Raw genomic sequence first — 27,384 nt, 5'->3', positions numbered from 1 at the left:
TCTACTCTATTCCAAACGTAAAAATGGTCTGCGTAATGCTGGTGGTCAACAAAAGAGGTTCAAAGACTCTCTCAAGGCATATCTAAAAAAAAGTAGTATAAACACTGACAGCTGGGAAACACTGGTCTGCGAGCGCTCCAATTGGAGAACAGCCTTTACCAGAGGTGTCATGGGTTTTGAAGACCCTCAGTCTCAGGACGAAAGGGAGAAATGTGCTAAGAGGAAGGCACGCCTGGCAAACCCTCAGTATGATCAACTCCCGCCTGGAAACCTATGTCCCCACTGTAGAAGGATGTGTGGATCCAGAATTGGCCTCCACAGTTATTTACAGACTCACTTTTAAAACCGTGTTTATGGCAGACAATCTTACTCTGCTATGAGTGATCGCCAAAAAGAAGAGAGAGTCATTTATTGGACTTTGCATTCTTGGCAGAGTTTGGATTCTAGCAGATATCAGGGTAGCTGAAGTCTCCCATGACTGCTATATCTCTCTCTTCTTTTTTGAACCTTTGATAATCTGCTTTAGGAAGGCATTATCCAAGTCCTCTTGGAAGTCTATAGGAGAAACCCACATTAAGGTCACAGTTGTGTCCCTCTCTTACAATTTTTTTACCAAAATACTCTCAATCTACCTTCCATGCTCCAAGGCATCCTCAAACACGAATTCTTTATAAAATTCTATACCGAGCATTCAGGAAACTGCCGTGAAAATGCACCTTTCACACATGGTTGCTTGCAGTTCAGTAGTAAAGTACTCATGTTTATTCACAGGTGTCTTTGAGGGTGATATAAAAGTGTAGGGAGAAGAAGCATAATTCAGTTACAATGCTGAGGTGGTCATCAGAAGTAAGACCAGCTGAGAGCCAAACTACACATGATGCATGAAATGGCAGCCCAAAGGCTATAAAGGTAGAGGGACCCCTGAACAATAGGTCCAGTCGTGGCCGACTCTGGGGTTGCAGCACTCATCTTGCTTTATTGGCCGAGGGAGCAGGCATACAGCTTCTGGGTCATGTGGCCAGCATGACTAAGCCACCTCTGACGAACCAAAGCAGCGCACAGAAACGCCGTTTACCTTCCCGCCAGAGCGGTACCTATTTATCTACTTGCACTTTGATGTGCTTTCCAACTGCTAGGTTGGCAGGAGCAGGGACCGAGCAACGGGAGCTCACCCCGTCGCAGGGATTTGAACCGCCGACCTTCTGATTGGCAAGTCCTAGGCTCTGTGGTTTAACCCACAGCACCGCCCAAATCCCTTTGGCTTGAAAAGCCACTTTAGGCGATAATTGATTTGTCAGGTGAGGAAAGTTTTGGCACCCCCTCCCCACTAATGCTTCCCCCCTCTCAGTGACTTCCTCCTGAAGCAGATTTTCAAAATAAAATGGGTCATCACATTGATGTTTCATTAGTTTTGTCTGTTTGAACATGAGTGCAATGGTACTTACGCCTTACTCCAATTGTTCTATTTGTGTAACATAGAAAGCGGATGAGTGATCATTTTAAACGGAAGGCACATTCTACCGAGTAAATACTCCATGCAGCAGAGAAAATGCAAAACTGATTTAAATATCATTTGTGAAAATGGCTTAAATGTGCAGTTAATAGCCTCCCTGGAGGAGTGGGGGAGTTAGAAAAGAGAAAGCAGTTCTGCTAATGAGCAAGGAGATGAATTAAAGATATTATTTAAAATCAATAGTGTTTACAGATGCTCTTTCCTCTCAGGTCGTCAGCTGAGGGTAGCTTGCCAGTCTAGCACTTTTTGAGCACACCCCCCCCCCAAAATGGGGCTAATCCCTCTGAAAAACAGGAGATATGTTGTGTTGAACCCATCAGGCAAAGTATAGAGCTTAGAGCAGGGGTCAGCAAGGCTTACTGGGCATGGCCTGGATCACTCCCATGGAGATCCTCCGTCGGCCAGACCAGCATAGCACAACACCAGAAATCATGTCTGCGCATGTCCGTGGTGCCAAAAATCGCTTCTGCACATGCCCAAATGCCGAAAATCGCTTCTGCTCAGGCTCAATTTTGGGCATCTGGGCATGTGCAGTGGCGATTTCCAGTATCTGGGCATGCACAGAAGCAATTTCCGGAGCTGCGGAAGAGAGTCCCCGCGCTGTGCCAGTTTAGCGCAGCACGTAGGGACTTGCCGAGCGGACGGCTTGGTTGGGCCGGTTAAGTGACCCTCATGGGCCGCTTTTGGCCCATGGGCCTTAGGTTGCTAACCTCTGGCTTAGAGCCATGGTTCGCAACATGAAGCACGCGCCCCACAAGGGGGGCAATTTGATTTTTAAGGGGCCAATTTGGAAGCTTGTTTAGACCAAGTTCATGTGGAGGAAGCCTTTTAGGCTTCCTCCACATGAACAGGAGTTCACTTTTTGAATAATTAGAATTATATGTTATGGGGGGGGTAGGCAGATCAGGATTTTAGAGATGCTTAGGTGGGGCATGGCAAAAAAGGGGCTGGGAACCACTGACTTAGAGAGAAATGAAGCAGGTGGAAGTCATTAAGACTACACAGAATTGAATGATTTCAAAAATATTTGTGGAAGGGATTAGCTTTGGGATGGGCGAACAAAATGTTTCATAAACGAAATGTTTTGCAATGTTTGTATAGCACTGGAACAAAACTCTGGCATGGAAAGGGTTACATGAGAAAAACCAGCTTTCCAGAATTACTATAACCCGGATGGTGGATGGTTTTTTTCTGGTGTCCTGAGAGTGAAGATCTGGATTTAGTGCTGAAGCCCTTTCTGAACTGGCAGGTGGTTTCGGAGCCAGAACTGTCTGGCTTCCCTTCATTTCTGAAGCGATGCACGTAGACTTGTGGCAAAAGTTAAGTGTTCAGGAACAGCAGCGGCACTGCAGATGAGGGCGGGCGAGGAGATGTAGCTCCTGCTCCTGTCTCTTCTTTCGCCAGTGGTAATATCCTTAATGGAAGATCATCTCAATCAATACCTCCAGGCAGCTGTTAACTGACTGGGATAATGGAATCAAAATGAGTTAGTGCGAATGGGGCTTCCTCGCTGCTCTGGTATTAAAGATGCCTCTGCCCTGTGAGAGTCAGGGGGCTGCTGAGACCCACAGAAGACAATCTCTCTTCACATCAGCAAACTATGTCAGACAAGAGGAACCTCTTTTGCTGGGCAGGACTCTGAATGGGGCTGCTGGTCTTCTGGCCAACAAGCTGGGAGCTGTGGCCTGATTGCCGTGTGACACTGAACTCAGGTCCTAACTCCTGGAGGGACTCTAGAAGGGAGAAGGAGAAGAGGTGTGGAAACAAAACATCTGCCTGGGTCGCTCGTGATCAAAGCCAAGGCAATGTCATCATTGGTGAAAGAGGACCTCAACAAGAAGCTGTTCAAATCCCTTGGGCAAAGGTTGTATGAGTTCATTGAAGTTGAGTGTTCGGGCAAGGATCGCTTCTACCTCTGCGCTTCAGGTAAATAGGGAAGGGCCTAACAAGGTCCAGGCTACAGCTATCCAACCTGGTGTAGGGACTAAGAGTGTGAGTTGGGAGCCAGAAATTTCTGATTCAAAGCTCTCCTTAGTCATGAACTAATGTGGCCACAGTTCTCTCAGCCTCAGTCTACTGCAGCAGAAAGGTAATATAACGGACGTTTCTGATATAATGTGTATGGGATGCTTTGAAAAAACCCCAACACAAATGTTAAATATTTATATTTGACAGGGGATCTCCTGGCTGCAATTTCATGCCATTTCCAATAAATCTGATGTATTCTGATTAATGGTATTTATTTCCAAGTAAGGCAGCAGTCTTAAGCACATCTGCTTGGAATTAGGAAATCAATGAAATTTTCCTCAAAGCAAATGTGAAGGGGATTGGACTTTGAATGTGTTTAGAGTTAAGAGGCTGGTGCTTCCCACAAGTCCAAGAAAAAGAATCTAGTTTTACAGTGAATTCTAATGCATGGTTACTCGGAATTCAGTTGTACTTATTTTAATGGGGCCTACTCCTAAATAGGGGTTTTTAGCTGATAGCTTGAGTTTGTTTGTAAATGCTTATTTACATCTCACTGTGTCAGCTGTAGGCAGACTGCATTTAATAGTGTACCAGCGAAATGGCATCTTCCTTTGCAATCTGCAGTACTAAGCCTATTTCCCATTAGATGTAATTCTTACTGCGTTCATTTTCAAGCCAATGTGCTCAGGATTGACTTATCTTAATTGTTTGTTGCCATCTCCCTGCATGCTTCAAGTTGGCCCAACTCATAACAGTGTTTACGGGTTCCCTGTGTCTTCCGGTAATTGAGAAATGTGTGAAGCTAGAAGATATTGTAAGTTTGTGGGCTTTGTTTGCATTGTAGTTCTGGTAGCCGTTGTAGAGGATTGTTAGTTTTTCCTTCTTATGTAAGTACAACTACAAATTGTTTAGATATTTGTTGCACTGCTTTGAGCCTTGATACTAGGTGTTTTTGCAATGCAATAATTTATCACCACAAATCATCGCCAATAGAGCTATTTTGGTAGTTTAACAGAGAAGCTAATAAGAAGTTTGTATGTGTGTAAAATTTCCTACAAAACCCTAGGGAAAGATTGTCCTCTTTTCTTCCCAATATGATAATATAAGCACCTGTAACATGAAGCAAATAAATTTGTAGTCGGGATACTTTCAAATATTTTTTTCAATGAATTCAAAGACTTTAATACCCTTCTGCTTATAATAATCTTCTGCTTATAATATATTTATCACCTAAATGTATGGTCAATGTGCTCTATTATCACCCATGTTGGGGGTGAGGTATGCCACTAATATGAAGATCTGCTGGCTGCATTGTTTCATGCTGCTAAATATTTCCAAATGCAAGACCTCAAGAGAATGCAGAGGGACAAGTTTTCTTCTGAAATAGTGGGGGAGCAACATTTTTGTAATCAATAGGACTGTACAAAAGGGGGGTGATGAAATTGTTTTTGCCCAGAATATTAGGAAAGAAAAAGCAGGGACACCATCAAAGGCCACCACCTCAGATTTAGTGAACGTTAAAGTAGAGAATCAAAATGGGTGGTGAATTAATGGATTTGAGGAGGACAGAATGCATCTGGGGCAAAACTTGCTTCCTTATCTGTATAGATATGAAATCCCGGGTCATGAGAGATTCTTTTCCTAGAAGACACATTTGCTCTTGCTAGCCTCCTTCAAGCTGCCCTTTTGCAGGTGCCATCTGCAAAACCTCCCTCAAAACAACATCCTTCAGTATCTGCATTTTTCTCACTTGAAATCCAGTGGTTGTTTGCCTCACTGCTGGGCAAAAATTAACATAGATTCAAACCAAGAATCACTAAGTCATTTCAGAGTTTCAGAACCTACTGCTGCCTCTGAAATTCATTTTGATATTCACAGTCCTCACTTTGCTTTACCCAGAGCTTCACCCTGACAGTCACAAGAGGCAGATCTAGGGGAGCACAACCGGTGGAGTCTCACCAGGCACAGAGCTTCTGGGGTGCCACAGCAGGCACCACCAATCTTACATCCAATGGAAGGCGAGAGGCGGTGGGCACCAAATTTTGGCACTGCACAAGGTGCCACTGAAATTTGAGACACTGAGGTCTGCCAATGCACCCACATTCCTATTAACTTAAAAGGCAACTTGGTTCCAATCAATTTGCTTGACAGCTGGGTTGTGCAAAGAAAAACTATGTACAGTGGTACCTCGGGTTAAGAACTTAATTTGTTCTGGAGGTCCATTCTTAACCTGAAACTGTTCTTAACCTGAGACACCACTTTAGCTAATGGGGCCTCCTGCTGCTGCTGCGCTGCCACCGTGCGATTTCTGTTCTCATCCTGATGAAAGTTCGTAACCTGAGGTACTATTTCTGGGTTAGTGGAGTCTGTAACCTGAAGCGTCTGTAACCTGAAGCGTCTGTAACCCGAGGTACCACTGTAATTGTCTTCCAAAAATTGTTTTAAAAGGAAAGGCTATATTTAGCAAAGCAGTGGTCAGTTTCCAAAGCAGCATACAAACAAAGGGATTTGTAATGGTGCGTCTCAGGCAGCAGTCTTTCATGACACATGGCAAAAAACTTTTGTAAGTGAAAATTTTCCAAAAGCAGTTTGTGATATGGTGTAGAAGTCTGCTCTTCTGAACAGGAAATTTCAAAAATAAATAAATCCATGGGGCCTGCCCTTTGTATGCATTTAAAATAGCTCTTAGGTTTCAGTCAGTGTATTCAGGATCATGGTTCAAAGTGACAGATCTAGCTGTACTCAGAAATAAACCACACTGGAATTAATAGGATTAACTTCAAAGTAAGTATGCTGAGGATTACCTGTGGATATTCATAGCACTTTTATATATTTATAAAGTCTATTAAGAGTTGGGCTTTTAAACATACACGCACGCATGTTGCATCATGCAAATCACACAAAGTGCATCAGTTACAAAGTGCATATGCGTACATCATTCTTTATACACTTGTCAGAAGGCTGAGTCAATGTGTGGGGTAAACCACAACAAACACACTCCATTTCCAGGTCTTCATTGGGCATATGGCATCTTCCATCATTCAGAACCCTGGACAGCTCCACCGAAGCTAAGCAAAACAAGTGTGCAAAGTGAAGCACTTGCATATGTATCCTAGGCTTTGCAGATACTGTACTCCAAGCAAAATACCATGGTCCTGGCCTTGAGACAGTTGGTTAGAGGAGGTAGCAATCTGGGGTGTGTGTGAAAGAAAAATGGAGCTGTTTGCTTCCTGGTAAAGCGAAGAGGGAGGATGAGCAACCTGAGCAGTATAGAGATGAAGAGAAAATGGTCTGGGTCTGGGGTGGAGAGCATCTTTCTCAGTATATCAAACATGGCAGTGATAGGCACTGTGTTTTCCCATATGGGCTTCTTCCTGCAAGCACCTATTTCCTAACCCTTTCCCCCACAAACTTTAGGGAAGTTTTTTATGTTTGATGTTTTATTGTGCTTTTGGGAGCCACCCTGAGTGGCTGGAGAAACCCAGCCAGATGGGTGCGGTATAAATAATAAAAATATTATTAATCATAATATTAATATAGTAGCATGTAAAGAGGTGAAATTGCTGGCTCTGAAGCAGCAGCCAGATTTAGGTAAATTAGTGGATGCAACATGAATGCAACATCAGTGTGAGAGAATCTAAGAGTGGACAAATGCACAAACACTGGAGGCAGTGTGAACTTTACCCTCACAATCTTGTATTAATATATCAGTAACATTGTATGTCCATTAGTCAGCCTGTACAGGATGTTTCGGTGCCATTGAAGTGTTTGTATATTGAGGTGGCAATCTTAGTCACATTTACAGTACTTGTAAGTTCCATTTGGAACTTGCTTCCAAATAAGGATGCTTACTGAACAAGATAAAATATGCCTGTTAAGTTATCCAAACTTAACAAATTTCAGACACTGTTGGGTCCTATTCATTAATTGAAATCATATAGTGTTTCTAAAAATAACAGAGAATTAATTTTCAGATAAGTGTAGAAATGTATCATCTGTGCAAACTTTTTTTTTTTGTCTTTCAGTAACAAAAGGTGAAGAAGTACAAATAACTATGGTGAAACACTTTAGGATAGGCCTTGATGAGAATTATGAAATATCTGAAAAATGGTTTCTTGATGATTTGGAGATGATTGATGGGAAAGAAGCTGATACTGTAAGGACTGCGTTTTATTATAAGGCATCATTGTACTGCAGTTTGTGATGTAATCTTTGGAATGAAATGCTAACGCAAGAAGTTATTTTGTTAAAATTGCATCATGAGATTTCAGGCTGAATATTTTGTAGCATATCCATACTATGATTGCTCCACATAAAGCTTTGCTTGCCAAAACCACTAAGCAGTCCCTTTCAGTTCTATGAACCTTATCCAATTAGCAGCAGCAACAAAAAGAACCATTTGAGTTTAAAGGCTTTCCATGTTCTCTCAAGCTCCAAAATGTGTGGAAATTACAGTCCTATTTAAGCAGTATTGATATAGTACGTTATCTTATGGTCAGTTTCAGCACTGCCACCATCTTGGAGCTCAAATTACTATGGAAATTCATTTATGCAACATATTAAACCAAACTTTTTGTTAATTGAATAAAAACATTTTGAGTTACAGATAGGTAGCCGTGTTGGTCTGCCATAGTCAAAATAAAAAAATTCCTTCCTGTAGCACCTTAAAGACCAACTAAGTTAGTTCTTGGTATAAGCTTTCGTGTGCATGTGTATCTGAAGAAGTGTGCATGCACACGAAAGCTTATACCAAGAACTAACTTAGTTGGTCTTTAAGGTGCTACAGGAAGGAATTTTTTTATTTTAACATTTTGAGTGAAGAAGGAAGAACTATCCTCAATAATAGGAAATTAAACAACATCTAGAAAGGCAGGAATTCACATGCAACTTACGTTGTTACTTTTAATTGGCTAATTTATTGAGCAAAATGAAGTTAGAAATAAAAGTTGGCAATTTATTTTCTCGCCAGGGTTTCCACCCCATGTCTCTCAAATCTATTCCCTGCCTCCTTTCACCTCTGAGTTCTAAACCTCTTGGCCTAACTGAACTTTAAATACTTTAAGGCAGAGGTTTTCAACCTTTTTGAGTCCACGGCTGCCTTGACCAACTACAGTCTTTCTGCAACACCCCTGTGGGGCTCAGGAGCCCAGTTATGTCACCCCTTGCCTGCAGAGCTGGCAGCCTCTCACCCTTTTTCAAATACCCACCTTTGTGGAGTGTTCTCTCAGGCTCCCCTCCCCTCTCTTTGGGAGTCGTCTGAGCAGCCGCAGCTGCCGCCCCTGGTCTCTGAGCTGTCTTTCTGCCCCAAAGAGAGGTTCCTTCTCACACTGCCCCACAGGGGCCTGGGAAGCATCCCAAAGGCACAATCCCCAGAGGCACAATTTGCCTGGGGAGCTTGTAGCCAGGGCTGCTGCAACAAACAGCTGCACAACCCTTTGGGAGGCAGAGATGTGAGAGGGCATCATAGGAGGAAGGGATGGAAAGAGGGACAAAGGGCAGAGCTACCCGCGCCACCCCTGACCATCATTCAAGGCACCCCAGGGTGCCACGGCACATTGATTGTAAGCCACTGCTTTAAGACTTAGGCCTGATTTGTCAAAGAGAGAGAAAGAGAGACAGAAAGAGGAAAGTACTCTCACTCCCATCTGATTCTATTTCAATGACATACACCAGGGGTCAGCAAACTTTTTCAGCAGGGGGCCGGTCCACTGTCCCTCAGACCTTGTGGGGGGCCAGACTATATTTTTTTTTGGGGGGGGGTGAATGAATTCCTATGCCCCACAAATAACCCAGAGATGCATTTTAAATAAAAGCACACATTCTACTCATGTAAAAACATGCTGATTCCCACACTGTCCGTGGGCCAGATTTAGAAGGCGATTGGGCCAGATCCGGCCCCCGGGCCTTAGTTTGCCTACCCATGACATACACCATTTCAAAATTTCAGAAATATTAATTTTTAATAGCAACAAACATAACTATTCAAATATTTCTATTTCACCAAAATTTCTGCTAACTGGTGGAAGGATTCCCTCCCCACCCCCAACAACAGCAACAAAAAGAACTGGCACAAGTTGTACAAATTAGAACCACTCAAGAGTTTGGGAAATATTTTCAAAATCTATCTCGGATCAATAAATGTTTTTTTAATCCACAATAACATGCCCAAGCTACAAGGTGATTGAGTGCAGTGCAATAAGGATTTAGACACTGTCGTACAAGTAATAATTTTTCTCTTTTTATTTCTTTCTTTTCAGGATAATCCGTGGTTTGATATGCATTTCAAGAAAGTCTATAGTTGGGAAGCTTATAGCTGTGCATCTAAATATGCCTTTGCGCGGACATTAAATAAATTGAATGAGATGTACCTCCAGAAGGACTTGAAGATAGTTAACTTTGATTTTACCTACATAAATGATGGTTCACTCTGGTCATCTAACAATGGGGATGACTGCTTAGTACTTATGAGAATCTGCTTCTATGCATCCAACCTTTTGTGTCTGTCTCTGTGCCCTCTGCCTGTCTGACTATTATCACTCTCTCCGGATTTGGATACAATTTCAAAATAAGGTTTTTAAATAGTTCAATTCCGTACTGTCAGGGTTTCAATTTTTCATAAATGGTTACAATTTTTTATATGAATTGTTCATCTCAAAGAGAGAGTCTTGACAATATATGTATGTGCTTAAATATCTACAGTATTTCCAACCACTTATTTCACCAAATTGAAACACATATTCAGGCTGCATTCCTGTAATCACGTACCCCATTGGACTCCATGGTGTTTCCTCTGAATAGACATGTATAAGATTGCAATATAGCTACAGCTACACAAAACTGTATGTTAGTTTTATACCGGTCTAACTGTCCTGGCTTCTCCCAAAGAAACCTGGGAACTGTAGTCTGGCATGTGTTGGTGCTTTAGGGGGCAAGGAATTGTCTCCTGTCCCTTTGTTACTGTGCATGCAGTAAACCGCAGTGGGCAGGAGCGGCAAAGACAAGTCGTGTTATGCATTTTTGTAAGATGGTTTTCCATTTCTGCCACCTCTGATCTTTAGTAGCCTTAGAACACAAAGCAAACAAATATGCACATTCCTTCAATAAAGGTAAAGGGACGCCTGACCGTCAGGTCCAGTCGTGACCGACTCTGGGGTTGCGGCGCTCATCTCGCTTTACTGGCCGAGGGAGCCGGCATAAAGCTTCTGGGTCATGTGGCCAACATGACTAAGCTGCTTCTGGCAAACCGGAGCAGTGCACGAAAACGCCGTTTACCTTCCCGCCGGAGTGGTACTTATTTATCTACTTGCACTTTGACGTGCTTTTGAGCTGTTAGGTTGGCAGGAGCAGGGACCGAGCAACGGGAGCTCACCCTGTCGCGGGGATTTGAACCGCCAACCTTCTGATTGGCAAGCCCTAGGCTCTGTGGTTTAACCCACAGCGCCACCCGCTTACGCAATTTGTGCCCACCAAGCCAAGATGGAACAGGTTCTTGCTGCCTATAAAGAGAACAAACAGTGTGGCTTGTCCTGCACTTCTCAGACTCGAAACAGAGCTAATGAACAATGTTCAGCTCTGCAGGTCACAAGTTGTGTGCGCTTTGACCACAACAAAAATGAATAAAGAATCAGAAGAGTTGCACACCATGCGCTGGGAATCATGCAGTTCCATTTGGATTGCAACTAGTCATGAGCAGTGGGTATAAGTCTGGATTTATATAATGATTATACATGTTTAAAGCACATAGCTTCCCCAAAGAATCATGGGAACTGTAGTTTGAGAAGAGTACTGGGAATTGCATGTCTGTTAAAGGAAAACTACAGTTTCCAGTATTCTTCGGACGGAAGCCATGCATTTTAAATGTGTCTTGAATGTGCTTTGTGGGGTGGGAATGGGAATGTGGGGTGATACTGAGCTACATAGACTCAGTGGTCTAACTTGATAGATGGCAGCTTACTTTATTTAAAAAGCAAAACAAAACTTTTAAGTTTTACATGTGAAAACAGCCTGCAGCAGATACATATTGCTATCAGTTTTATACTTAACACGCATATGGAAGCACTGGTGGCTGCAGGAGGAAGTTCCTTTAGTAACACTCTAATGAAACAACAAAAATCGAACTGTAAATACTCCCTGCCATTCTTTCTTAAGAAATGAACAAATAATTGATACTTTCAACAGACTTGTTTGGTATCCTTGGAACTGATATGTAACTACATATTTGTTACGTTCAACTATTTTTGCTCTTGCTTGGCTCTTCTTTATATGTGTAACTGGATTCAAATGAAAATACAGTGTATACTTAAAATACCACTGCTATGAATGTGGCTATCATATATGCATTGCTGCACACTCTGTTGTGAAAGTGAGCTGATTTAAACCTTTATGATACCTCATTCACATTCTCGGGGCACAATAGCTCAGGAATTCTTAAGTCATTACAACTATGGAATTTTTAAAACATTATCTTTTTAATTGGTTTGATTCAGGATCAACAAACATGAATGGCCTGTACTTTAAAATACAACCCCTCCCCCCCAAAAAATAATAATAATTATGAGCCAGCTTATACTTGCTTCTGACCACTTCAATAGAGCTTTGGTTTGCAGAGGTGCCACTTGCATCAACTGGAATGTCCTTGTGATGCATAGTTCTTGTAGAACCCCTTTACAACCCTGATTTTAGAGAAGCCATTTCACACAAATGGCACCTTTGCATTAGCGCAAACCAGCCACTCCTCAGGGAGAAGGGATTTGTCTATTACATTTCCATCCCACCTTTCCTCCAGGGAGTTTAAGGCATCGCACATGGTTTCCAGCACACACACCCTTCATCTTCACAACCCTGTGATAGGATGACTGGTTCAAAGTCACCAGTGGGGGATTTGAACCTGGATTTCTTCAGCTGTGGTCTGATGCTCTAACCACTGCACTGCAGTGATTATCTGACTCAATGGCAGATCTGGGGTTTGACTTGCGTGAAACGCTGAGGTCATCACACATTTCCAAGATGCTTACATCAGGGCTGCCGGAAAATCTAAACTGGCCCTAAATTTCATGCCGAGACAAAACAAGAGGAGGGAAGAAAAGACAGAAGTAAGGGTTAGTTTCCAGTACTTCAATTATAAAGTAAGAATCACACACACAGTTTGTGGGAAATTGTTGAAGTGGCATTGTTAAGAAAGGACATTACTACACTTGCCTCCTTCCCAAAGCTGGGAAAGCATTAACTAGGTATTGTGATGGAGGTGAGAGGACTCTAGGGCCTTGTCAGAGCCCCCAAACCTCTTTCCCAAAGTCCAGCACCTTGCTTACCAGCTTTGGAATAATAATAATAATAATAATAATAATAATAATAATAATAATAATAATAATAATAATTTATTATTTATACCCCGCCCATCTGGCTGGGCCTCCCCAGCCACTCTGGGCGGCTTCCATAGAAACCAAAAATACAGTAAAATATCACACGTTAAAAACTTCCCTGAACAGGGCTGCCTTAAGATGTCTTCTGAATGTCAGGTAGTTGTTTATCGCTTTGACATCTGCTGGAAGGGTGTTCCACAGGGCGGGCGCCACTACCGAGAAGGCCCTCTGCCTGGTTCCCTGTAGCTTTGCTTCTCGCAATGAGGGAACCGCCAGAAGGCCCTCAGCGCTGGACCTCAGCGTCCGGGCAGAATGATGGGGGTGGAGACGCTCCTTCAGGTATACTGGACCAAGGCCGTTTAGGGCTTTAAAGGTCAGCACCAACACTTTGAATTGTGCTCGGAAACGTACTGGGAGCCAATGTAGGTCTTTCAAGACTGGTGTTATATGGTCTCGGCGGCTGTCACCAGTCTAGCTGCCGCATTCTGGATTAGTTGTAGTTTCCGAGTCACCTTCAAAGGTAGCCCCACGTAGAGTGCATTGCAGTAGTCCAAGCGGGAGATAACCAGAGCATGCACCACTCTGGCGAGACAGTCCGCAGGCAGATAGGGTCTCAGCCTACGTACCAGATGGAGCTGGTAAACAGCTGCCCTGGACACAGATTTGACCTGTGCCTCCATGGACAGCTGTGAGTCCAAAATGACTCCCAGGCTGCGCACCTGGTCCTTCAGAGAAAGGCAGTGCGAAGGCTGGGGGAACATCAGATGTTGCTGAGGGCCACCAAAAACAGCCATGAGGGCCGCATGCAGCCCTCCGGCCACACGCCGGACCACCCTGCTGTAAATCAAGCATATTTGCAGAATGGTGGGGTACACAGAAGGATTTCCTAGTTTGGTTTGACTGGACAGCTGGTTTCAAATTTGAAGGGTCTGATGCTTCAGTGACTGAAACTGTGTGCTTGGTTCTGTACACCCGTAATACCTACCCAGCCTGCTACATTTGTAAATAAACAGATTATTACAGAAGATGCAGTAAGTCTCCCGTGTTCTCTCCACTGAAGAAAACTGGTCCTGCAATGAATACTCTTGCATGACTACTGTCCTGGCTGGAGGGTGGCATATTTTTGAAAGCTGATTGCTTGCTGGAGGTCGGCAGTGATCAGTTTATTAAGCTGCTTGATTTTCTGAAGAGCTAAGTCAGTGAAACAAGACAGAACATAGCTAAAGTGCAAATGGCGGAAAACATGGAATAAATCTGACTGAATGCAAACCACAGTCGACCTTGTCTAGGTCAGCATTGGCGGGACCACAATCCTATTATTATTTTTCTTCGCCACCATCACTGCATCCACCCAGTACTGAGAAGCCTTTAACCGCCTGCCCTCAGGAGGAGCGGATGGGGACCCAGGTACACAGGTGCTCTGGACTAAGTAGCACGCAATGCATTTACTCCAACAAATATCCGGAGTCCTTTCTCCTCCCAACATTGATTATATGCCATGGGCTTTCGCCACGCCCCTTTGCCCGCGGTGGGAGGAGCGAAGGAAAGAGAACGCTAAATAGCCCCGCCCTCTTGCCCCAATCAACGCCCATCTCCACCCTTTTTTGGTCCTGCGCCTCCTGTTTGTATCTTTCACTCTCACAGAGATAGAAAAGTATAGAATGACCCATGCAATTATGTGCATGGACAGTTTCCGGGACTTGCATTGGAAGCTATGTCAAAATCCACACCCACCCATGACAGCTGTCTATTAAAATCTCCACCATAGAATTGTAGCGTTGGAAGGGACCCTGAAAACCAACTCCCTGCAATGCAGGAGGTATGTAGTTGTCCTGTACAGGAATCGAGACTGCAGTCTTGCCATGATCAGCACCATGCTCTGACTGAGTTATCTACGTAAATTGGGGGGGGGGGGTGTTTAGCCTTTTGTTCTAAGTGCGATTGGGATCCCCAAACAATCCCGGGGCAAATGCCTTTTTTCTTTTCTTTTCGCTTTCAAGTATAGCATATACTGTATTCAGTCACTTAGTTTCTTCTTGTGTGTACGCTTGTTATATATCCCCCCGCAAAAGTACCTAATTATATGTGCACTAAACATGGTAAAACGTAAATAAAAGAGAGAAAAAGAGAAAGACAAACGTAACCCATGTAGAAGGGAAAATAAAGGGGGGAGAGGAAAAAACCAAAAACTGTATACTTTACAAAGTTGTTACTGTACTTCACGAGATCTCAACCTGTTACAGTATTTGTAAGAATGGATTCCAAATATCATTCAATTTGCTCTTTTTCTAAGCCTGCTTTCATTCGAAGTTATCATCAGCGCGCAAGTCCTGAAACACTGAAAGGAGGAAGAAAAGGAAATACAGCTGCTCAGAATGGTACCCCCCGTGTCACTCTTTATTTTTCTACATCTATGGTTATCACACTCCCCACTGATCTCGGCGGCGGCGGAGGACGCTCCTCCGTCACGTGTTACGGTCCTTACTCCGTGTACTTCCGGTTCTTTTCGGTGACAGGAGTGGGAAAGGCGAGTGGGGAGGGAGGGAAGCGGCAGCAGCAGCGTTTCCTCGGAGCCTGACAGCGGCCGGCGGCTTTAGAGGAGCAGCTTCGGGAAAGGGCTTTTCTCCCCAGCCCAGGCTGCGGGGTAAGAGGGGTCTCTCTGCATGGCGGTGCATATAGGGTGGTCGTGGGGGCTCCACGGGCAGGTCCCCCCACCCGCCCCTCCGGTGCTGCTCGCCGTGGCCCCTTCGTCTCACGCCCTTTACTCACTACCCGCCCAATAGGCCTGCTGTCGAAGCGCCCCTCTTCTTCGGAAGGGGGTTCCAAGTCCCTCACCGGGAAGCCGCTCTCGCCTGCCTTGACTTCCCTCTCCAGGCGGCCCCATCCTAGTGCGACCACCTTTGTTTTGGCAAAATACGGGGGGGGGGAGGGAGGGGCGGTTGGGGGGCGAGGTTTGTTTGTTTGTTTGGACTGGTGCTGAAGTGGCTTCAAAGCAATCCTTTTTTTAAAAAAAATAAAATTATTTATTTGGTTTTTTAAATTAAAATTTCACAGAGATAAACATAAATTGTTAAAAACAATATTCCAAGGACTTAGTCTATCACTTCGGTAGGGACGCGGGTGGCGCTGTGGGTTAAACCACAGAGCCCAGGACTTGCCGATCAGAAGGTTGGCGGTTCGAATCCCCGCGACAGGGTGAGCTCCCGTTGCTCGGTCCCTGCTCCTGCCAACCTAGCAGTTCGAAAGCACGTCAAAGTGCAAGTAGATAAATAGGTACCGCTCCAGCGGGAAGGTAAACTGTGTTTCCGTGCGCTGCTCTGGTTTGCCAGAAGCGGCTTAGTCATGCTGGCCACATGACCTGGAAGCTGTACGCCAGCTCCCTTGGCCAATAAAGCGAGATGGGCAGCGCAACCCCAGAGTCGGCCATGACTGGACCTAATGGTCAGGGGTCCCTTTACCTTTACCTAGACCATGGGTAGGCAAACTAAGGCCTGGGGGCCGGATCCGGCCCGTGGACAGTTCGGAAACCAGAGTAGAATGTTTCCTTTTATTTAAAATGCATCTCTGGGTTATTTGTGGGGCCTGCCCTGTGTTTTTACATGAGTAGAATGTACCCTTTTATTTAAAACACATCTCTGGGTTATTTGTGAGGTATAGGAATTTGTTCATTCCCCCCCCCCCAAAAAAAATATAGTCCAGCCCTCCACAAGGTCTGAGGGACAGTGGACCAGCCCCCTGCTGAAAAAGTTTACTGACAGCTGACATAGACTAAGTGGTAGATACTTGATGGGGTGGCGGGAAGTTGCTAGAAGCTCAAGAAGAACCTATTGTGATGTGATGTAACAAATATTACCATTTTCTTTTCTTTCTTTTGGATAACCCTTTTTTGTTACTTCTTTTTAAGCTCAGTAAAGCATTAAAAAAAACCCCCCACAAGATTCCAAGAAACTTCCATCCTCCCCTTTGTGGGTCCTATTATTATCAACCATTTCCTCCCGTATCTTTTATTATGATCCAAATTTTTTCCATCTCCATTGTGTCCAGAATTCACCCTTAACCTACAAGTGATATTTCAATCCTACTAATTATTTTAACTGTTTACAATGGTCTTTAAGATAAGATATAATTTCCCCCCATTCCTTACTAAAATTTTGGACTTCCTGATTTCTGATTCTTCCTGTCATTTTAGCCATCTCAGCATAGTCCATCAACTTCATCTGCCATTCTTCTCTGGTAGGCTTCAAAGCAATGACATGACATAACAGATCACTTGCAGCCTCACGGAATGGTCCCTCTGGAATTTGTCACACGTGCACCCACTTGCACATGAATTTGTAAACCTATCTGTGCTTGGCTGCCCAGGATAAAACTATATATCAATACCGGTCATAGCATTTGACAGAAATACGGAATGATACGGTAATATGGTATACAGGACATGTGTCGACCCTATCCCTTCCCCACCAAACCCCAATGAGCAGGCAAGAATTATAAACTGAAATCGAACAAGAAGTTTATTTTATTTTTTAAATGGGAATATAAATCATGGTTGGTCAGCTGTGAGCAAACCGAGAGAGCTTCTGTTGCCTTAATGCCATTCAGGGTCAGTCCCCTCAGAGGGGCATCTTGAGTTAGGCCAAACTCTATGTGGGTAGTTAAATGACTTACCTGGAAGAGTCCCTTTTTCCAGAGCTTTAGGGTGCCATAATTCTTCATGTGCTTACCTAGTAGTAAGTCCTATTCTGAGTGGATGTGTATAAAGGTAAAGGGACCCCTGACCATTAGGTCCAGTCGTGGCCAACTCTGGAGTTGCAGCGCTCATCTTGCTTTATTGGCCAAGGGAGCTGGCGTACAGCTTCTGGGTCATGTGACCAACATGACTAAGCTGCTTCTGGCAAACCGGAGCAGTACACGAAAACGCCGTTTACCTTCCCACTGGAGTGGTACTTATTTATCTACTTGCACTTTGACGTGCTTTTGAGCTGTTAGGTTGGCAGCAGCAGGGACCGAGCAACGGGAGCTCACCCTGTCGCAGGGATTTGAACCGCCGACCTTCTGATTGGCAAGCCCTAGGCTCTGTGGTTTAACCCACAGCGCCACCCGCTTACGCAATTTGTGCTCACCAAGCCAAGATGGAACAGGTTCTTGCTGCCTATAAAGAGAACAAACAATGTGGCTCTTTCTGTGTTCCTCAAACTTGGGTCTCCAGCTGTTGTTGACTACAATTCCCATCATCCCTGATCACTGGTCCTGCTAGCTAGGGGTGATGGGGGTTGTAGTCCAACAACAGCTGGAAACACAAGTTTGAGAAACACTGTAGTTAAGTGATAATCTGTACTGTTTGTTTCAAAGTATTGTCAAGTCCACAAATGCTTGCAGCTGAAACGTACAGTGGTACCTCGCAAGACGAATGCCTCGCTAGACGAAAGGGTTTTTGGTGTTTTGAGTTGCTTCGCAAGACGATTTTCCCTATGGGCTTGCTTCGCAAGACGGAAACGTCTTGCAAGTTTGTTTCCTTTTTCTTAAAACCGTTAATACAGTTGCGACTTGACTTCGAGGAGCAACTCATAGAACACGGTGTGGTAGCCTTTTTTGAGGTTTTTGAAGACTTTGGTGATTTTTGAAGCTTTCCCAAAACTTTTCCGACACGGTGCTTCGCAAGACGAAAAAAATCGCAAGGCGACAAAACTCGCGGAACGAATTAATTTCGTCTTGCGAGGCACCACTGTACCACCATTGTTTAACTTTTTTAATTTGTCATTTGTGTAGTTAAGCTAGTGGAAGCAGCATGTTGTCTTCAGCTACTTTGGTATTTTAAACACTTAAATCTTGCTCAGCCTGTTTTTTGTTTAGGTGTAGCAAATGTTCACTTGTGATTCTGCAGCTGTTGACTCATTCGTGGTTGCTCTTCCAAGTGAGTTGGGATGTGATTTCTACCACAGGCAGCTTATCTGATTTTAAAGAAAAATGTTTTCAACATACACTTGTGTGTTTGTGAGCCCAGCATACAGTGCTACACTTGGCCTGTTAAGGATGTTCGTGCACAAGCTAAAATGTAGTTTTGTTTGTAAGTTGATTGTAGCCACGTCCCTACCCCACTTCAAAGTCCTGCATCAACCAATGCACAGGATCAAATACACTGTTCTCCTATTATATTGGTATGAGTTTGCGGGTGCCAGACACCCTCAGTTCCTGGGTCCAGTAGGTGGTGGCTGAGTTAATCTATTCAGAAAAGTACTTAAATGTTATTATTATTGCCTATATCTTACAGCTCAGAGAAAATGACTGCAATCAAGCACGCCTTACAGAGGGATATTTTCACTCCAAATGATGAACGTTTACTAAGTATTGTTAATGTTTGCAAAGCAGGAAAAAAGAAGAGAAACTGCTTTTTGTGTGCCACAGGTATGGGCAAACATTTTTTCTAACTCCTAATTAAGCTCATTGCTAAAAGCTGATACAGTACTTTATTTACTATCAAATTGTACAATTTCACCTATATTTCCTCCAAAAGGTGTTTCTATGATTTAAGTATAGCATTTCAGCACTTAACTTCAATTGATAGGTTATGTCTGAAGGGAACTCCCTACTGTAGAAGGGATTCTTGTCAAGCATGTCAGGCAAGCAGTTTTGTGTTCTCAGCTGGAAAACATTGTCAGCTGACTGGTTATTTTGCAGTGGACTTGGGATTCCTAAGTCTCACTTAGCCTTGACTTATCCTACGGAGGGGTAGCAAAGGATGCTAGAAATGTTAATTAGCTTACCAATGCCAGGATCTATGTGCCAACACTGTCTTGTGAATGGCTCCCTGCCACAATACAAGTGCTAATACAATAATATTGGCAGTGCTGAGTAAATTGTCATCAACCTGCTACTGTAAAAGATGTGCCTGTTTCACATATATGTAAATTCAAAGGATCCTGACTGTGATTTTGTATCTCATTTCCATTCAACCCACACTTCGCCATTTTCTACTTTATATAGCTGTCAACTCAGATTTCACTTCATGCATTTGATCAATTATTATTATTTATTATTATCATTTATTGAATTTATATACCACCCTATACCCGGGATGATCAAGTATGTTTGAGTCCATGAAAGCTTATGCTACAATAAATTTGTGAGTCTCTGGGGGTGCCACAAGACTTCTTGTGTTTTGTTGCATTGGACTAACATGTATGTTCCTCTGAAAAAGAAGATATAAAGTGTTCTGTGCACCAGCACTAACATTTTAGGTGCTGCAATGTTTTGAGTCCTGTTTGCCATAAAGAGGCTTCCTAAGGGGCCGTCTGCATGAGATCAGTGGCTTGCACTGATTTTTATACCGTGTTTACTTGAATCTAATGCTCACCTTTTTTGACCAAATTACATTGCGAAAATAGGGTGTGCATTAGATTTCATGGCACATTAGACTTGAGTAAATATGGTAATTGCTTTTAATATCTGCAAACAGCAAAATGTTTCCTTCCTGCTTAGCAGCTGCTGGCTATGTCTGCTTCCACATTTGAGAGGGCCTGGCTGCCTTCTGCGTTCTGAATATCTCTTAGGTTTGCATTTTCATATAAAGTAAATGTGGGGGCAGGATATCTGCTTTAGGATTTCTTACTTGTGGCTGTGGGAAAATGGGCATTGTCCATCTTACATTGGTGCTTGGGTCTTGTGGTGATCAGCTATTTATTATACTCCACAGTGACAACCGAACGCCCGGTGCAGGTAAACGTGGTAAAGGTGAAAAAATCTGACAAGGGAGATTTCTACAAGAGGCAGACTGCGTGGGTGCTTCGAGATCTTGCTGTCGTTGATGCCAAGGATGCCATCAAAGTATGTCTTCATTATAAAGGCTTGAAATCTTCACTGTGCATGGGCAGTAAATGCAACTTTCATTTGTGACATATTGCCATGCCTTTGGCATGTTGCTAACTTCAGTGGACTTGGAAACCAAGGTTGCCCTCATATGCACACTTACGAGCAACTCTTTGAAGGCTCAGACTTACTTTTGAGTAAGTGTATAAAGAAGCAGCTTGAACATCTGACTTCTGTAGAAGAGAATTTCCTTTGGAGAGAAGGTGCAATGTGCAGAGGGATGGTTGTCTGTTTCTTTCATGCACTGCACAAGAATTTTCTCTGCTATAGACTTTTAAAATCAAACCAAGCATCGCTTTGGACCTTTATTCTGGATACTGACGTGCTTATAAACCACTATCTACAAATTCAAAAGCATTTTTATTAGTTTCCTACAGAAGTAGTAAGCCTTCATTTCTTTTTGAGTTAGGATCATGTTGTTTTTGTGTTGTGTGTGAGCATCTGACATGCTACTGTCGTACGGTAAAGCAGCCCAAAGAACATTGTGTTGTTTGAAAATGCATTGGCTTGGATCCTAAACAGCCCTCTGCAAACAGAAGGGCTTTTGGATCCCGCAGAGGCTCCTGTTGGAGTACAGGATGGGTTGCATTTTTTACTTATCTCTCTTTCCCCTTTGCCCCCTGCACCACCTCTCATGCTGCTCCAGAGGCTTCCCTGCCCTCTACAGCAGATTTTCAAGAGGGAATTTTATAGTGATGAAAGTCCCCACCTCTGCTTCCGTTAGTGGCAGCATCCCATGAATATACCTGATGGAATGCTTCTGCCTGCTGAAGTTTTTAATAGATCCACGCCATTCTTTTAAAGCATATTCAACGCACCTTTAAAGCACCTCATTTTCTCAAAATAATGCTGGGAATTGTAGTTCACAGAATTACAGTTCACAGGATTCTTTAGGAGAATCCATGCACATTTGAATGTGTGTTAAATACTTAGATCTGCCCTTGGAATCTAAAACATTATGTTGGGAATGTACTATTATGATTTTTTCCCATCTGTTTTGTCCCTGTTTTTCAGGAAAATCCCGAGTTTGACCTGCATTTTGAAAAAGTGTACAAATGGGTTGCTAGCAGTATAGCAGAAAAGAACACTTTCATTTCATGCATTTGGAAACTCAATCAGCGGTATATTAGAAAGAAGATCGACTTCATAAATGTTAGTTCTCAGCTTCTAGAAGGTAAAAACTTTAGTCGAGTCTTTCATAATGCTGTATTCTAGTTAAAATATTAATTTCATCATACTTCAAAAGTTGTAGAAAATCATGTTGTTTGTATTGCCCTCATTCATGCATATACTAACAGTAACTAAGGCTTTTATTGGCTTCATATGTCTTTGACCTAAATTAGGACATGGTTCACTTTCCTGGAAGTTCTTTTGAAATTAATTAGCTTGGTGAATGTAGGATTGAGGCATATTTTGCCAGGGACATTCTGTAGTCTTGGGCTTTTGGACTCCTGTACATCACACTTGAAGAGCCTATGTAACTTATTAGTTGCTAAAGCTAAGTTTAAATTGTTATCAGATCAATTTTAATGTGTCCTGCTTGGCAGGTCTAACCTGTCCATTCTGAGAAAAGCAACTGAATACAAGTTTAGAGTATTAAGGTAACTGTTAATTACACAGCCTGCATGCTTGTATGTTTAAAAGCTTAATAAGAAATCACGTGGTCTACCAGATGTTGCATGTATATGAAGAAATCTGCTTTGTAGTCTACTTAAATTTCAAAGCTTTGACTCTCTGACGATTTATTGCCGTTTCTGAAAAATTCTGTGTTCGTTCACTGCTTAGCTAATATTCTTTGCTTCCTTTCCTCTGCTTTTCAAATCCTTTCTAATTCTCCAGAACTACCTAAAGTCGCAGAAGGTGCGTAACACCTTTTCTTTCTGTTTTTCTTCTTCTGTGTGACTAATTCAGTTGCTTTTTGCTTTTTTAAATTGCCTATGGCCCATCTTGTTAAGCAAAACACATTCTTCAGGTCACTCAGGAATGTACTGAAAATGCAGGTGGAAATACTATTCAAGAGTTTTTAATTTTATAACTCTTTGAAGCCTTAATGCTGCAAGGAGCAGCTGAAACATCTCCAAATGTGAAGAAATGTCATGAAAGTATTGTTTCGCAATGCAATGCAAACGATGTTAGTTATTTAATTACCTGGTAATGCTGTGCTGAAATTGAACTGTATTGGACAGAGGTCATAGATTGTATTCAGCTGACTATGGAGGGAGAATCAGTACTTTTATTTTTGTAAAGCAAGCACCCATTTAAAAAGCAAGGGCAGAAAATGGCAGGTAAGGGGAAAGAGATCAAACCTTAGTACTCCAAAGATAAAATGTTTTTATGTGACTTCTTAAAGGTGGGGCAGAAGTAATAGAGATGGACACTGGAAAAGAGTCAGTTTTTGTTTGCCATAGCAAAGGTTTGCTTGTCTGCTGCCTTAAAACAGGCATAGGTAAACTCGGCCCTCCAAATGTTTTGGGACTACAACTCCCATAATCCCTGACCACTGGTCCTGTTAACTAGGGATGATGGGAGTTGTAGTCCCAAAACATCTGGAGGGCTGAGTTTGCCTATGCCGCCTTAAAACCTAGGTAAGATCCTGACAGGGGCAAAAATTACCTACCCAGGTAAGGTTTCAGGAGTAGGTCTTCAATGTAGTCAAAGCCGTCACCATTCAATAAATTCCAGTCATCACATTCTATATCAAAGGGAGCCTGAACGAATTAGAGCAGAATGTCAAACATTAAATGACACTAGCCTCTTTTCTATATTGAAAAGGACTTGGTAAATAATAGTGTTTCCTAACTTACCATTTGAAGAAAACTCATGATGCTTATATTGTATGGACAGCTCTCTTCCACTTTCTTTGGCATTGTGGTCTTGTCAGTCATCCAAAAAGATTTTGATCCACCTAGGTTAAGACGGTAGCCTTGTATCCATTTTTCATGAACGCAATCTTTTTCTGCTCTCTCAAGAATCGGTTCCAAGCGGTGAGAATCAGAATGTGGCTGGAGGAGATGAAGAGGTGGTGGATGAATACCAAGAGTTAAATGCAAGAGAAGAGCAGGACATCGAAATAATGATGGAAGGCTGTGAATATGCCATCTCCAATGCAGAGGCCTTTGCAGATAAGTTGTCCAGAGAACTGCAAGTGCTCGATGGGGTAATGATTTATTTTGAAATATGGCAGTGTGCTTAGCAAGAGATAATGGAAAGGTTCTCAGCTTATGCAGAATACGCTTTGGTTTGGACTTAGGCTCAGGCCAGCCATTGTGGTCCTCTGCAGATGTTCTGGACTCCAGCATAACCAGTAATCAGGAACGATGGGAGCTGTAGCCCAGCAACAATTGGAGGGACCACCAATATTCCTCCTTTGCAGCCATGCCTTGAATTTGGGGCTGCTTGAATCTACACCTTTACCTGTCCATGCCTCACATCAGGTGATGAATGGCTTGGACAAAACAGCCAGGAGGCCAAATACGGAAGCCTGGTGGGCCTAATTAGGGCTGTGGGCCAAAGTTTCTTCTACCATTGTTACTTACCAGGGTTTGTGGCAGCCGTCCTCAACTTAATGCCCTTTAGATATTTTAGACTTGCACTCCCATCAGCTCTAGCCAGCATGGCCAATGTTCAGGGATGATAACGGTTGCTTTTATATTTGTTGGAAGCAGCCCAGAGTGGCTGGGGCTGCCCAGTCAGATGGACTTAGTAATAGCATTACTTACTTGCTTGCTTGCTTACTTACTTCTAGAGGGCTCCAGGTTGGTGCACATGAATGCTGGTGTAATAATTCTGAGAGAGTTATGGTTGTTTTTTTAATCAGCTGTGTTTAGTGACTACCAACTCTTGAAATACGATGGAAGATGGGTAATGGATATTATTTCTTTTGCAGGCAAACATCCACTCGATCATGGCCTCTGAGAAACAAGTGAACATCTTGATGAAGCTGCTGGATGAGGCGCTGAAGGAGGTGGACCAAATTGAAGTGAAGCTGAGCAGTTATGAGGAAATGCTGCAGAGCGTGAAAGAACAAATGGACCAGATTTCGGAAAGCAACCATCTAATTCATCTTAGCAACACTAACAACCTGAAATTACTTTCAGAGATAGAGTTCCTTGTTGTAAGCATGTGACATACTTACGTATTTATTTGTTCAAAGACACAGTCAACCCAAACCGAAATTTGAGTGAATTACAATAGATTAAAAAGTAGTTGTCACACTGCCATTATATTTAATGCCGATAAAACACGTTTAGCTGTTCAGCTGCATAGCTTTAGTTTCAGTGAGCTACTTTAAGTGCATCCAGGGACTTTGGCATGCCCAGTACACTTTTTGACTATTCTTCATATTTATTTATTAAATTTCTTCTCTGCCTTTTTTGCAATGAAGCGCACAAAAAAGATAACCGCAAAAGTGTGTGTGTGTGTAATAAAAATAACAACAGATTTAAAACTCTACAAACAGATTAAAAATTGATTTGTTAGTTTTAAACTAGCGGCTGATAGGTGTTAAAAAAACAACCAGGAGCCCAGTTAAAATGGCCTCAGCCAGGCTAAAGGCTCAGGAAGACCTTCACTTCTTTGCATAGGGATAGCAAAGAGATTGGTCTCCCTTGGAAGGAACTATGAAGCCACCTGGCTCTTTCTTGTGTTCCTATTGAAAGCATTTCAGATGCTGGCAGAACATAGGACAGGGTCTCTTCAAAGATCTTAAAATGCATGTGGGATAAGATCGCCCTACTGGTAACCTAGTCTCAAGCCGTTTAGTTTTAAAGATCATGACCAGTGTACTGAATTGAACCCATAGCTATACTTCAATGGCAGCTCCCGTAGGCCTGCTTCTCAAGTCATGCTAAGGCAAACAGAGTGCCACCTCTTGCACTTCCATTGCCTGCGGCGGCACTTCACCTTGCGAAATGGGCTTTCTGTCTCGGTGCAATTTACTTTTGGTTCCAATGTATTTGTGTGCTTAAGTCAACTTAGCGATCTGTGTGGGGAGTTCAGTTAGCAGCAGTGGTAGAAATTGATAAAAACACTATCATGCAAATCCATGCCCAAGGCTATTATGGTGGGTGGAAATTAGGTTAGTGGTGCTTGTATGGAATATGCAAAATAATAATCTGAGCTCTTTTCTGTAGGCTGTGAAAGATAAATAAGGCTTTAAAGTTTTGCGCTTGCCCTCCCAGTGTAAACGTTTGTTCTTGCAGAACCATATGGATTTGGCAAAAGGTCACATCAAAGCCCTCCAGGAAGGAGATCTCTCATCTTCCCGGGGCATTGAGGCCTGCACTAATGCGGCAGATGCACTCTTACAGTGTATGAGTGTAACTCTTCAGCCAGGTAAGTGTTTTTCTAATTAGGACCCCCCTCTCCCCTTACCATTGTCTTTCTGCAGCTGAGGTCTTCTGGTTTCCCCCAGTCCTTTTCTCCTTTCTGAAACTTCCCTTACTGAAGCAGTAATTTGTTTCGGTTTCCTCTTCTGATGATAGGGCATGAGATGCTCCATGCTGTGAAGCAGCAGCAGCAGCGCTTTAGCGATTTGCGAGAGCAGTTTGCGCGGAGACTGGCCAGCCATCTCAACAACGTATTTGTTCAGCAGGTACCTTGACTCTTTTCCAAACTGTAAATATTTTGAAGATGAATGTTCGATTCAGTTTTCAGAGACTTCAGTAGATTCTGTATTTCACTGAAGGCTTCCCTTAAGCCATCTGACTGCTTTGCATCACTTTGCTCCCTTAATGATCAGTGGCAAAGAAAACTTAGTGCAATGAGCCAGCCATTGGCTATATCCCAGACCCTCCAAGTGTCTCTATTTTCCAGGGACAACCTCAGATTTACAGAAGCCGTCCTGGTTTCTGATTTGATCCCAGAATGTCCCGCTTTTCCTTAGGATGTCCCTATTTTCATTGGAGAAATGTTGGAGGGTATGGAGTTATCCGACCTCCGAGCCATCTGGAGGCAGCTCTGTGTAGGGAAGTTTTTAAAATGTTTAATGTTTTAGTGTGTTTTTATATGTGTTGCAAGCCGTCCAGAGTGGCTGGGCCAACCCAGTTAGATGGGCCGGGGTATAGACAGTAAGATGATGATGATGGAATAGGATGTCCCTATCTTCATTGGAGAAATGTTGGAGGGTATGTATACCCTTTATGTGGAAAATTAACTAAACACTGGCATCTCAGTACTACGGCTCCAGTGCACAAATATTCTGGTGAACTGATGCTACTTGGTTCTCTGCAGTGCAAGAAATAGGATATGAGCATTGCTTTTCCATGTCTTCACTGCTAGGAGATGGAGATGGCCAGGAGATTAGATGGCTTTACAAAAGATTGAGTGGAGGCTGGGATAGGCCTGTTTTTGGATTTTAGTTACAATATGCAAAAATGGAGCATGTTTTTAGAGCCAATATATTTTTGATTTCTGCCTATTGTTTTAGGAATACAGTGCCTTCCTTGTGAGCTAAGCTTCCCCAGGGAATTGGTCACTGTTAAGAGACCAAACTTTTATCCAGATTGAGATGTTTATATATTTTCTTTGTATGGCACTTACAAATTAATATTTGGTCTAACTTCTGTACCACCTTTGTTTTTGAAGCTTTTAAGTTGTCACATGCACAGCTTAATGTTAGGAATGGGTTGTGTGGGCATCTCTATTCAATACAGTGTTTACATCCCTGCATTTTAT

General features: G+C 43.0%; 2 protein-coding genes across 9 annotated transcripts in view; both read left to right on the top strand.

Moving 5' to 3' along the window:
* The window catches only part of EXOC1L (exocyst complex component 1 like), a 107,567-nt gene extending 96,950 nt beyond the window's left edge, over positions 1–10,617 (top strand). For 2 of the 3 annotated variants that reach the window (XM_081209178.1, XM_081209179.1), the window contains exons 3-4: positions 7,507–7,637; positions 9,739–10,617. In XM_081209178.1, coding sequence (XP_081065304.1) covers positions 7,536–7,637; positions 9,739–10,008 — 372 coding nt within the window. In that variant the 5' untranslated portion in view covers positions 7,507–7,535 and the 3' untranslated portion in view covers positions 10,009–10,617. Of the gene's footprint in view, positions 1–3,133; positions 3,440–7,506; positions 7,638–9,738 lie in introns of those variants that run through there. The other variant, XM_081209177.1, reaches the window with a different exon arrangement.
* A 4,707-nt stretch (positions 10,618–15,324) lies between these two features.
* The window catches only part of EXOC1 (exocyst complex component 1), a 29,415-nt gene continuing 17,355 nt past the window's right edge, over positions 15,325–27,384 (top strand). For 3 of the 6 annotated variants that reach the window (XM_081208783.1, XM_081208782.1, XM_081208780.1), the window contains exons 1-9: positions 15,325–15,487; positions 19,115–19,248; positions 20,537–20,667; positions 21,724–21,883; positions 22,549–22,569; positions 23,679–23,866; positions 24,596–24,823; positions 25,911–26,043; positions 26,193–26,302. In XM_081208783.1, coding sequence (XP_081064909.1) covers positions 19,125–19,248; positions 20,537–20,667; positions 21,724–21,883; positions 22,549–22,569; positions 23,679–23,866; positions 24,596–24,823; positions 25,911–26,043; positions 26,193–26,302 — 1,095 coding nt within the window. In that variant the 5' untranslated portion in view covers positions 15,325–15,487; positions 19,115–19,124. The remainder of the gene's footprint in view (positions 15,488–19,114; positions 19,249–20,536; positions 20,668–21,723; positions 21,884–22,548; positions 22,570–23,678; positions 23,867–24,595; positions 24,824–25,910; positions 26,044–26,192; positions 26,303–27,384) is intronic. The other 3 variants (XM_081208785.1, XM_081208784.1, XM_081208781.1) reach the window with 1 other exon arrangement.

This window comes from Podarcis bocagei, assembly GCF_964188305.1.
Source record: "Podarcis bocagei genome assembly, chromosome: 9".
NCBI lineage: Eukaryota > Metazoa > Chordata > Lepidosauria > Squamata > Lacertidae > Podarcis > Podarcis bocagei.
Note: the sequence above shows the minus strand (reverse complement) of the source record. Positions and strands in the feature narration are given on the sequence as shown.